Source organism: Alosa sapidissima, chromosome 7, assembly GCF_018492685.1.
Source record: "Alosa sapidissima isolate fAloSap1 chromosome 7, fAloSap1.pri, whole genome shotgun sequence".
In the NCBI taxonomy this organism is placed as follows: domain Eukaryota; kingdom Metazoa; phylum Chordata; class Actinopteri; order Clupeiformes; family Clupeidae; genus Alosa; species Alosa sapidissima.
Genome location: NC_055963.1, coordinates 694,864 through 707,568, shown reverse-complemented (window position 1 = coordinate 707,568; position 12,705 = coordinate 694,864). Strand labels below are relative to the sequence as shown.

The following is a 12,705-nucleotide window of genomic DNA, read 5'->3' as shown; positions in this document are numbered from 1 at the left end:
TGGAAAGATTTCTCTGGATTCTCTGGAACAGTGAACATTCTGGAGAGCAGGGGGCAACTCTAGTCAAAACAAACACATTAAACACCTGGGTTTCAGCTTAATTACAAACACATTAAACACCTGGCTTTCAGCTTCATTAGAAACACATTAAACACCTGGCTTTCAGATTCATTACAAACACATTAAACATCTGGCCTTTAGCTTCATTACAAACACATTAAACATCTGGCCTTTAGCTTCATTAGAAACACATTAAACATCTGGCCTTCAGCTTCATTACAAACACATTAAACATCTGGCCTTTAGCTTCATTAGAAACACATTAAACATCTGGCCTTCAGCTTCATTAGAAACACAACATCTGATGTTAAATGCAACATCATCATCTAATGCATTAACATCATCTTCATCTACTGCATCTACATCATCTTCATCTACAATCACATGAATAGTGATGTATTCTGCAATTGATGGCACATCACAACTAAAAGGATCAGATCTCTTGGGATCACAAATAAAAGGATCAGATCTCTTGGAGATTTATCATCACCACTAAAAGGATCAGATCTCTTGGACATTTATCAACACAACTAAAAGGATCAGATCTCTTGGAGATTTCCCAAATGGCTACTGAGAGGGGCGGCCATAAACAAGAAAAACTTAATTGCATGAATGTCCCTCTAACTGCTGATACAACCATGACCCGTGAGAAATGGGTTTCTACTTCTAGAGGCGATGTCCATGGCCTCCCCCAGCAGAGATAGCCAGGCTAACAACGGGGCAAAATCAAGCTTGTCCACACAGGGAGGGAAATGGATGTAGATAGAGAAGCTGACACAGAGAGGTGATAGTTAGTGTTCGTGTACACAGAGGCCACTGCAGAGAGGTGATAGTTAGTGTTCGTGTACACAGGATAGTTAGTGTTCGTGTACACAGAGGCCACTGCAGAGAGGTGATAGTTAGTGTTCGTGTACACAGAGGCCACTGCAGAGAGGTGATAGTTAGTGTTCGTGTACACAGGATAGTTAGTGTTCGTGTACACAGAGGCCACTGCAGAGAGGTGATAGTTAGTGTTCGTGTACACAGAAGGCCACTGCAGAGAGGTGATAGTTAGTGTTCGTGTACACAGAGGCCACTGCAGAGAGGTGATAGTTAGTGTACACAGAGGCCACTGCAGAGAGGTGATAGTTAGTGTTCGTGTACACAGAGGCCACTGCAGAGAGGTGATAGTTAGTGTACACAGAGGCCACTGCAGAGAGGTGATAGTTAGTGTTCGTGTACACAGAGGCCACTGCAGAGAGGTGATAGTTAGTGTTCGTGTACACAGCTGCACAAGAGAGGTGATAGTTAGTGTTCGTGTACACAGAGGCCACTGCAGAGAGGTGATAGTTAGTGTTCGTGTACACAGGATAGTTAGTGTTCGTGTACACAGAGGCCACTGCAGAGAGGTGATAGTTAGTGTACGTGTACACAGAGGCCACTGCAGAGAGGTGATAGTTAGTGTTCGTGTACACAGAGGCCACTGCAGAGAGGTGATAGTTAGTGTTCGTGTACACAGCTGCACAAGAGAGGTGATAGTTAGTGTTCGTGTACATAGCTGCACAAGAGAGGTGATAGTTAGTGTTCGTGTACACCAGAGATGTTCACAAGTCATTTTTTGTAAGTCCAAGTCAAGTCTTAAGTCTTTGAGCTCGAGTCCAAGTCAAGTCTCAAGTCTTTGGGCATCTGATTTCTCCCTAACACTGTATTGTTAAATCTTGTGTAGCTACCATCCATACAGTACAGTATCAAAATCAGTTGTAGCCCTGCTGAAAAAAACAGCTAGAAACCAGCTTATGCTGGTAGCTGGTTTTAGCTGTTTTAGCTGGTCTTTGCTGGTTTTCTTCCAGCTCTTGCTGGTCTTTGCTGGTGTAGCTGGTTGGACCACCAGCTGGATATGCTGCCGTGACCATCTGAGGAAGCTGGTCATGCTGGTTTGACCAGCCTGTCATGTGAGATACAGCTGGTGCAAGATGGTCATGCTGGTGACCAGCCTGCCAAGCTTGACATTGTTGGTGTAAGATGGTCATGCTGGTTTGACCAACATAAGCTGGCACGGCCCTGTCACTGTAGACCAGCAACACCCGCTAAAATGACCAGCTTGAGGTGGTACGACAAGCAAAAACAGCTGAATTACCATCGTTAGGTGGGTAAACCAGCTGAAGGTATGTTTTCGCAAGAGATTTGCTGGTCTAGCTGGTCAACCATCATAGGGTGGTCAAACAAGCTGGTCAACCAGCAAACCACCTTTAGCTGGTCAGGCTGGTTTTTTCAGCAGGGAGGATAATTTCATGGGGTTCCTGCCTGCTCTGCAATCTGATGAAACACAAATTAAGAACTCTGTTTATTTTGCTTGCCACTCATAAAATCTGCATGATACAACTGACATATGTGTAGTGTTTTGGGGGGAAATGATTCTAACACTGCAATGTGCAAGCTTGGAATTTCATAATGTTAGGGGCAAGGTCACTTGGCCTTCAGTTGGGCATATTTGGCGGGGAGCAGAAGGGCCACACATCAGGGCACCAAGGCCAAACTTAACTATACAGTATTCTACATAAAAATGATCAAAGTTGTATTTAGCCTATTCACAGCAGTAGACCTGCATCACTATGAAACATGACAAAAACATGAAACATGACATATTACATAGAATATGATCAAAATCATCTGATTTGAATATTTGTAGATATCTAGGCTATATTTAACATTTATTTTCTATTTGGCCGGTTATGAAATCATGTATTGAACAATTTAAGCATAGCCTAGCTTTAAGAAACTCAAGTAGCCTACATGCATGCTTAACATTTGTGATCATTGGCTACTTTGACAAACTCTTAGTCAGCTGTATATCCTCTGATTTTATTGACAGATATCTAGGCGATATTTGTAACATTTGTTTTGAATTTGGCCTGTTATGAAATAATGTACTGAACAATTTAAACACACTGTGACTGAAATTTAAAGGAATTATCCGGAGTAAAATGCACTTTAGATCAATTTACGGATGATTGGAAGTACATACGTGGAGTTGACATCCAAATCATGTAATTCGGATGTGTTTTGAGAAAGTTCGATGTTACCGTTTTTAGTCAAAACATCGTTAGCGTGGAAGTGAGAAGGGCATATTATTTCGCTGCTACAAAACGCTATTTTAATACCTCTTCTACAGTTCCAAACAACATTGCACTTACGTGGTAGTGAGTAGAGGGTCCCTAAAGCCAAACCGAAGTATCCCGAGGTCTTTATGTGGTCGGATAGCGAGTCCAGAATGAATTTCATCAAGCCAGTACCTTTCCGGAAATGTTGCCATCTTTAGGGGAAAGTCCGTAGGAGTCGATTGCCAAGTGCTCTGGAAATTCACAATTTCGTCGCCGTTTAAAAAAAAAAAAAAAAAAAAAAAAAAAAAAAAAAAAAAAAACATAGTCCAGTATTTCTTTTGAAATTGAAATGAAGTTGTATGGACTGGACTTGGATGTTTTTTTTTTGTGAATTGTGAATTTCCAGAGCACACTTAATATGCCCTTCTCACTTCCACGCTAACGATGTTTTGACTAAAAACGGTAACATCGAACTTTCTCAAAACACATCCAAATTACATGATTTGGATGTCAACTCAACGTATGTACTCCCAATCATCCGTAAATTGATCTAAAGTGCATTTTACTCCGGATAATTCCTTTAAAGCCCAGAGTTGGAGACATACATGTAGAAATTTACTGCAAATTCAAAACTGGATTACACTGGAATGGTAGCCTGACGAGTGTCTAGATTTCTAAGCTACTGGAATATGATAAAAGGCTGCTTCACGAGTAGTTCAACAGAGAAGAATGGGTGAATTTGGACACACTTTCTTTCTTGCCTGCGCTGTCACTTTCTCCACTGCGTAAAAGACTAAATTAATTTGCACTGTGGATGCTAAGATTATTTTGACAGGCTATAGGCTAAATAAAAATTGATATTAGTCGGATGCAAAGCAGAATATTGAAAAAAGGGGGCAGCAAGGCCACATTGACCTGCGAACCTCCGATTTTCAAAGGAGCATCACGGACAATGCAAGGGGCAATGAAAGTGAAATTCCAACCCTGGCAACTTCGATCATATTTTTTTCTGAAATAAAATGTGGGCAGCCAAGAGTGGATGTGAAACTGCTTTAATGGAGTTAGCTTAATTTTCTTTACATCCAGAACTTACATTGGGTCTCCAATTTAGAACATTGTATAGTCTAATGCTAATACATCCCTCTAGCCCTCGGACCTTGTGAAATATTAACCTAAGTCTGTCACATCATATGGCCAACTATAAATATGCAATCTTCCTGTTCCCAGCATTAGCATAACACTTGATTTTTGATGCGAGTCACCTGTGACGATAAATTGTATGCTAAGTTTAACATCTCTTTCACATCAGTAAGTGACTGACCTGTCTGGGTGCGTTTTGAGATGGCTGATGAAATTTGACATTGTTGAGCCGGCATCATTATCCTATTGTTATACACCTTGCATGTAGCTGTTCGCTTATTTTCACTGTGCAAGTTATTGTAACCAAAAGTAGCCTAATGACAAAAAACGCAAAACTCCGGGAGGACTTGGTGTCGCCATGGTCAATGCATGTTTGATCTGTGAGTGCGCGCACATAGCGCATGTACGTTCCACATTATGGCAAACAAAGAGGACAGCTCGCCATACTGTACGTTTCACCAACGTATATGCACCAATAAAATTAAATAGAAATACATGAATACATTTACGTTTAAAAAAGCAATAATTGCATGAAATACAGGTTGTTCACGAGTCTCGAAGCTCGAGTCCGAGTCAAGTCTGAAGTCTTTGATGTGGAGTCGGAAGTCAAGTCTGAAGTCACTGTTGGTGCGACTCGAGTCCGAGTCTCAGACTCGAGTCCCCATATCTGGTGTACACAGCTGCACAAGAGAGGTGATAGTTAGTGTTTGTGTACACAGCTGCACAAGAGAGGTGATAGTTAGTGTTCGTCTACACAGCTGCACAAGAGAGGTGATAGTTAGTGTTGTGATAGTTAGTGTTCGTCTACACAGCTGCACAAGAGAGGTGATAGTTAGTGTTCGTCTACACAGGTACACAAGAGCTGGTGGCATGACCCACATTCTCGGTTCCCTGAAATGCTTATTAGTGTATGAGACAGTCAGACATCTGAATTCGAAACGATTGTTTACTTAAAATAAACTTCAATTTGACATTTTTCTGACATTTTGTCAGTTATTTTATTTTATTTTATTTGTTTTGTTTACCTGTGTGAGCCTGCAGCAGATCTCTTACTGACAGGAGCAGACATGAAGGCAGCCGGCCTGTTGTCCAACTTGGCCTTTCAAAATGGCGACCCGCTCACTCTCTCTCCTCTCCCCTTTTCCTCGTCACTCTGCGTCTCCTCTCTCTCTCGTCTACTCTCTCCTCGGCTTCAGCCACCCTGAAAAGAGAAACACACAAACACACACTGCAGTCAATGTCCAGATGGACACAAACACAAACACACACTGCAGTCAATGTGCAGAGGAACAGTCCTTGTCTTCTACTCGGATGAAACACAATGCAATCCAGGCACACAACCACCTCACAAGATCACACAGCCACCTCACAAGATCACAACCACCTCACAAGATCACACAACAAGATCACACAGCCACCTCACAATATCACACAACCACCTCACAAGATCACACAATACCACACAACCACCTCACAATATCATACAACCACCTCACAAGATCACACAACCACCTCACAAAATCACACAATACCACACAACCACCTCACAATATCATACAACCACCTAACAAGATCACACAGTCACCTCACAAGATCACAATATCACACAACCACCAAGGGACGGATCATGGCTTGTGCCAAGTGGTTGGCACAGGGGCTCTGAGCCAATGGGGGCCCTCAGATTAAAAAAAAAAATTGCCATGAATTTAGGATAGATTATGCCCGGTGCTTCTGTCTATTAATTTGCGGCACAACTGAATGGTGTTATGGAACCGCGGACCGAAAGAAAAATAAACTAAATGTTTTCCTGATCAATAAATACTTCTTAATTCATAAAATGTAGAGGCATAACATTAGGTGGAATAGGCTAGGAGTGCTCATTCAATGTGTATGCGTGTTTGCCTACATTTATTTCACTCGTGTCGCTGGAGTGAGTGCATAATGTGGGCTGCAAAGAAATTAATTAGGGAGATAATCTGCATCTCGATTTACCAAACGCTATAGTTTTGCTAACATCTCCACTGTTAACGTGAAATATGTCTCCATGCAAGGTAGTGTCACGCAGCAGTGAAGTGAAAACCTTATCATGCAGGTAGCCAATGTTCATGTTCAATGTTCATGAGTCAGACAGAAAACGGACCCTGCTTGCTCTGTTAAAGTTTGTATGCCCCTTCCAAACTGCATTAAAAGGGTGTATTTTAAATTTCTAAATTTTCACGGGGGAGACACCCCCGAACTCCCAGTAATATGATCAGCACCACCTCTCACAAAATACTGTCAACGTCCCTGCTACCGGTCCGTCAGAAATGTGACAACTGTTGTCCGGTCCGTTTAATGAAAAATGTTTGGAACCCCTGTTGTAGATTGTTTGGACAGCAAAGGGAGATTACAGCCTAATAATACAGTTTTTTCTGAATGCTTAAACACAACTGTGATTCTTATAGCACAATTTCTAAAACTATTAATACTTATAGCAAAACCACTCACTGAGTTCGCAAAACTAAAAGCACAAACACTGCTTTGCACTCAGTTTGCAATTTTGTAACACACATTTTGCACAACTGTAGTCACAATTCACTGCATAGCACTGTTTTTGCGGAAATGTAAACACAACTCACTGTTTTACACTCAATTTCCAAATGATCAACACACTCCTGGCAAATCATACACATGTATGGCTATTATTTACACTATTTTGCCAACTCTCTGGCACACTTTCTCATGTGAAAACTGTTTTAGATAATTAGTTCACTTTGCAATCAGCCTAAGCACTATAAATAAGCCACAGGTCATGTACAATGGGTACAATGGAGGGAGCAGGAAGAGTGAGAAGAGAAAGAAATAGCCCTTTTACAGACAAAACAGTCTACATGTGGGTAGAGTTGGCAAGATATTGTCATGTCAGGCCTGGATACGTCATTCCAGAATATATTTTTCCCGGTGCCTTGGACTAGGACATTGCATGTGATGTACACGGAATTTTGAGAGAGACGACCCGATGTAGACCGATTTGTTTTGTCTCAGTAAAATTGCTATTTTGTGTTTTGACTTGGAAACACACACTTGTGTTTGTTTTGATGTGTGTAAATAAACATCAATACTTTGGATCCCTGTATGTTTACAGAACTATGACAAAAGTATGACCTCAAACTGACATAGTCTACCTTGTGCACAGAGAAAGCAAAAGCCAGATGTGTTTTTTATTCAGACCATCAGTGTGTTGTTGGCACATTGTGTGCTTATTATTGTGATGGCTTGTGTTTACCATTTGATACGAAAACATAATTTTTACGAAGGTGTGAAGAGTTAAGCAAGGTGTGTTAGCTTTTGCAAGACAATGTTTTGCTGATTGGGTGAAAGGTTTTCCTATTTGTAGATATATACATAATATGATATGATATAATGTACTACATTTTCATTTTGTGAAATTGTGCACCAGCCTACACAGCGGCAGCAAAGAGTTAGAATTTTCTGGATAAAATGCCAGAAAATAGTTTATGTTTAGTTTTGTTCTGTTTACAACCTCACGGTTGGAATGGTTTAAAAATAAAAAGCAGTTTCAGGAAAAGACCAAAAAAAAGTAAACAACATAAGGAATGTACGGAGCCTCTAAGGGGACATGAGCAAAAAAAAAAATCTAGTTTAGTTTCATGTGCTCACGCAAAACTTTCATGTGCTCACGCAAAACTTTCCTGCCCTCACGCAAAACTTTCCTGCCCTCACTCAAAACTTTCATGTGCTCACTCAAAACTTTCCTGCCCTCACGCAAAACTTTCCTGCCCTCACTCAAAACTTTCATGTCCTCACTCGAAAGTGTCATGTCCTCACTCAAAACCTTCATGTGCGCGCATGAAAAGGTTTTGTGTGAGCACTTGAAAGTTTCGTGTGAGCACATGAAAAGTAGGCTTGATGCTTTGTAGGTTCTACATGGGAGAGCAATGCATGGAATCAAAACAAGGCCATAAATATAAGCTCAGGCAGGCACAGAACCGAGACTGACTGCAGAGCAGACGGAGAAATGGCTCAAGCACAAGTACAGCTGTGAGCAGAATAATAACATCCTCACTTGAGATGGTGAACAGCGTGTTAGGACCCTGCACTTGAGATGGTGAACAGCGTGTTAGGACCCTGCACTTGAGATGGTGAACAGCGTGTTAGGACCCTGCACTTGAGATGGTGTTAGGACCCTGCACTTAAGATGGTGTTAGGACCCTGCACTTGAGATGGTGTTAGGACCCTGCACTTAAGATGGTGTTAGGACCCTGCACTTGAGATGGTGTTAGGACCCTGCACTTAAGATGGTGTTAGGACCCTGCACTTGAGATGGTGTTAGGACCCTGCACTTGAGATGGTGAACAGCGTGTTAGGACCCTGCACTTGAGATGGTGTTAGGACCCTGCACTTGAGATGGTGTTAGGACCCTGCACTTAAGATGGTGAACAGCGTGTTAGGACCCTGCACTTGAGATGGTGTTAGGACCCTGCACTTAAGATGGTGAACAGCGTGTTAGGACCCTGCACTTGAGATGGTGTTAGGACCCTGCACTTGAGATGGTGTTAGGACCCTGCACTTAAGATGGTGAACAGCGTGTTAGGACCCTGCACTTGAGATGGTGTTAGGACCCTGCACTTAAGATGGTGAACAGCGTGTTAGGACCCTGCACTTGAGATGGTGTTAGGACCCTGCACTTAAGATGGTGAACAGCGTGTTAGGACCCTGCACTTGAGATGGTGTTAGGACCCTGCACTTGAGATGGTGTTAGGACCCTGCTGTGTGGTCAGACCCTCTAACGGATAAATGTGATCAGGTACCAGGCCAGGAGCCAGCCCCCCACTGACCCCCAGCCTCCCACACACACGCACGCAGACGCACACACACATGCATACACACACGCACACACACACACACACATACGAGGAATACAGGTCAATACAGGTTGGAGGTCGACCTTCTGACCACGTGGTGCAGGGACAACAACCTCCTGCTGAACGTCAGCAAGACCAAGGAGATTGTTGTTGACTTCCGTAGAGGTCACACCCAACACCTGCCACTGACCATCGACGGTGCTGTGGTGGAGAGAGTGAGCAGCACCAAATTCCTGGGGGTGCACATCAGTGAAGACCTCTCCTGGACCACCAACACTGCATCACTGGCGAAGAAAGCTCAGCGCCGCCTGTACTTCCTGCGGAAACTCAGGCGAGCAAATGCTCCACCAGCCATCATGACCACAATCTACCGAGGCACCATTGAGAGCATCCTCTCCAGCTGTATCGCTGTGTGGGGCGGAAGCTGCACTGAATACAACAGGAAAGCCCTGCAGCGCATAGTGAACACAGCTGGAAGGATTATTGGTGCTTCACTCCCCTCCCTGAAGGACATTTACACCTCCCACCTCACCCGCAAGGCGACCACAATTGTGAGTGATGCAAGTCACCCCGCTCACAATTTGTTTGATCTACTGTCCTCTGGGAAGAGGTACAGAAGCCTGTGCTCCCGCACCACCAGACTCACCAACAGCTTCATACACCAGGCTGTTAGGATGCTGAACTCTCTCCCCCCTCCACCCTCAGCTACATAACATCCTGGACTTTGGACCCACAATGGCTGCCTTGCACTACTCCACTTGCACACTTTGCAACTTGTTGTTGTTGTCCTGTTGTCCTGAAAACACTTCTGAACACACTTCTGCTGCTCTTACATAACTTGCACCACTATGCCACTTGCTTACTTAGGGCAAACAGAACTACCTCAGCCATTTATTGGCCTGACTTTTGCACTATTATATTGACTGTCTACTGTATGGACAATTGCACATTTTCAACTCAATTTGCAGCTCTTATTTTCTTCATTGTATGTGCCTTCTTATCCTTCTTTTACTTTTTATATTGTTTACTTGAATGTTATGTTTGTCTGTGGACCTAATTGGTAAAATATGTCTTGTCTCCAACGTGGGATAGTAGGAAACGTAATTTCGATCTCTTTGTAGGTCTTGACATGTGAAGTTGACAATAAAGCAGACTTTGACTTTGACACACACACACACACACACATATTCTGTGTCATATCTCGCCTCTTGCGAACTCTGCAAGCCCCCTCCCCTCACTCGACAACCACACAGAGATTCTGTAATGTGCGTGTATGTCGTTCACACATAGGTCCGTATAAGGTCCGCAGGTTAGCATCATATCTGAATCATCCGAAGGGTAGAACCTCCATTTGACAAACCTCCTCATGTACTCCGGAGGTTATATCTGAAAGTCCTTAGAGAGAGAGAGAGAGAGAGAGAGAGAGAGAGAGAGAGAGAGAGAGAGAGAGAGAGAGAGAGAGAGAGAGAGAGAGAGAGAGAGAGACACACACACACACACACAGACAGACACACACACACACACACAGAGAGAGAGCTAGACACACACATACACAGAGACACACACGCACACAGAGAGAGAGAGAGCTAGACCTAGACACACACACACACACACACACACACACACAGAGTTGTGTTCATAAATGTTCATGTATGTGTGTGTGTGTGTGTGTGTGCATGCAGCAAGGCTCACTCACGACTCACAGCTCTAAGGAGACATACTGCGAGTCATTGTACGCGCACACTCACACACACACGCACGCACACACACGCACGCACACACGCACACACTCACACCCACACAGTGAGTCAGAACGCCACAGGATCAAAGTCTGTGTCCTCCAGCACAAAGTCATACACACACTCCAGACCGAGACGGATAATAACACACACACACACGCACACGCACACACACACACACACACGCACACGCATACACACACACGCGCACGTCTGGCCTCGTTTTTTCCTCCGGGTAAGAGGGCACTTGTTTGAAGTTTAAAATCATTAAAGAGACACCAGGCAAGCCTGATGCTTTTTCTCTACGAAACTCCCCCGGGGCACAAAGTAACACTTTTTGGCTTTGGCTAAATATTTCTAAAATCATTTGAGTTTCACTAGTCACATGTTTTAAAGTGACACCAGGCAAGCCTGATGCTTTTTCACTAGTCCCATGTTTTAAAGGGACACTAGGCAAGCCTGATGCTTTTTCACTAGTCACATGTTTTAAAGGGACACCAGCCTGATGCTTTTTCACTAGTCCCATGTTTTAAAGGGACAGTAGGCAAGCCTGATGCTTTTTCACTAGGCACATGTTTTAAAGGAACACCAGGCAAGCCTGATGCTTTTTCACTAGTCCCATGTTTTAAAGGGACACCAGGCAAGCCTGATGCTTTTTCTCTAGTCACATGTTTTAAAGGGACACCAGGCAAGCCTGATGCTTTTTCTCTAGTCACATGTTTTAAAGGGACACCAGGCAAGCCTGATGCTTTTTCACTAGTCCCATGTTTTAAAGGGACACTAAAAGTCAAAGTCAAAGTCAGCTTTATTGTCAATTTCTTCACATGTTCCAGACATACAAAGAGATCGAAATACGTATCTCACTATCCCACGGTGAAGACGAGACATATTTTTCCAATTTAAGTCCACAGACAAACATAACATTCAAGTAAACAAAAAAGTAAGTAAATAAGTAAATAAGAGGGCACATATAATAATGAAAAAAATAAGAGCAGCAAAATTTGGTTGAGATTGTGCATAGACAGTCAATAAAATACTAGTGCAAAGTCAGGCCAATAAAAGGCTTGGGTAGTTCTGTTTGACCTAAGTAATAAAGAAAGTGGCATAGTGGTGCAAGTTATGTAAGAGCAGCAGAAGTGTTGTGTTTTCAGGACAACAACACCAAGTTGTAAAGTGTACAAGTGTGCAAGTGTGCAAGTGGAGTAGTGCAGGCGGCCATTGTGGGTCCAATGTCCAGGATGTTATGTAGCTGAGGGTGGAGGGGGGAGAGGAGGGAGAGAGTTCAGCATCCTTACAGCTTGGTGTATGAAGCTGTTGGTGAGTCTGGTAGTGCGGGAGCGCAGGCTTCTGTACCTCTTCCCAGAGGGCAGTAGATCAAACAGATTGTGAGCGGGGTGACTTGCATCACTCACAATTTTGGTCGCCTTGCGGGTGAGGTGGGTGGTGTAAATGTCCTTCAGGGAGGGGAGTGAAGCACCAATGATCCTTCCAGCTGTGTTCACTATGCGCTGCAGGGCTTTCCTGTTGTATTCAGTGCAGCTTCCGCCCCACACAGCGATACAGCTGGAGAGGATGCTCTCAATGGTGCCTCGGTAGAATGTGGTCATGATGGCTGGTGGAGCACTTGCTCGCCTGAGTTTCCGCAGGAAGTACAGGCGGCGCTGAGCTCTCTTCGCCAGTGATGCAGTGTTGGTGGTCCAGGAGAGGTCTTCACTGATGTGCACCCCCAGGAATTTGGTGCTGCTCGCTCTCTCCACCACAGCACCGTCGATGGTCAGTGGCAGGTGTTGGGTGTGACCTCTCCGGAAGTCAACAACAATC

At 43.7% G+C, this 12,705-nt stretch overlaps 1 protein-coding gene across 1 annotated transcript in view; it reads right to left on the bottom strand.

Moving 5' to 3' along the window:
* The window catches only part of snphb (syntaphilin b), a 51,472-nt gene that overhangs the window by 28,349 nt on the left and 10,418 nt on the right, over positions 1–12,705 (bottom strand). Inside the window, 1 exon segment of the mRNA XM_042098617.1 lies at positions 5,306–5,481. Coding sequence (XP_041954551.1) covers positions 5,306–5,349 — 44 coding nt within the window. The 5' untranslated portion in view covers positions 5,350–5,481.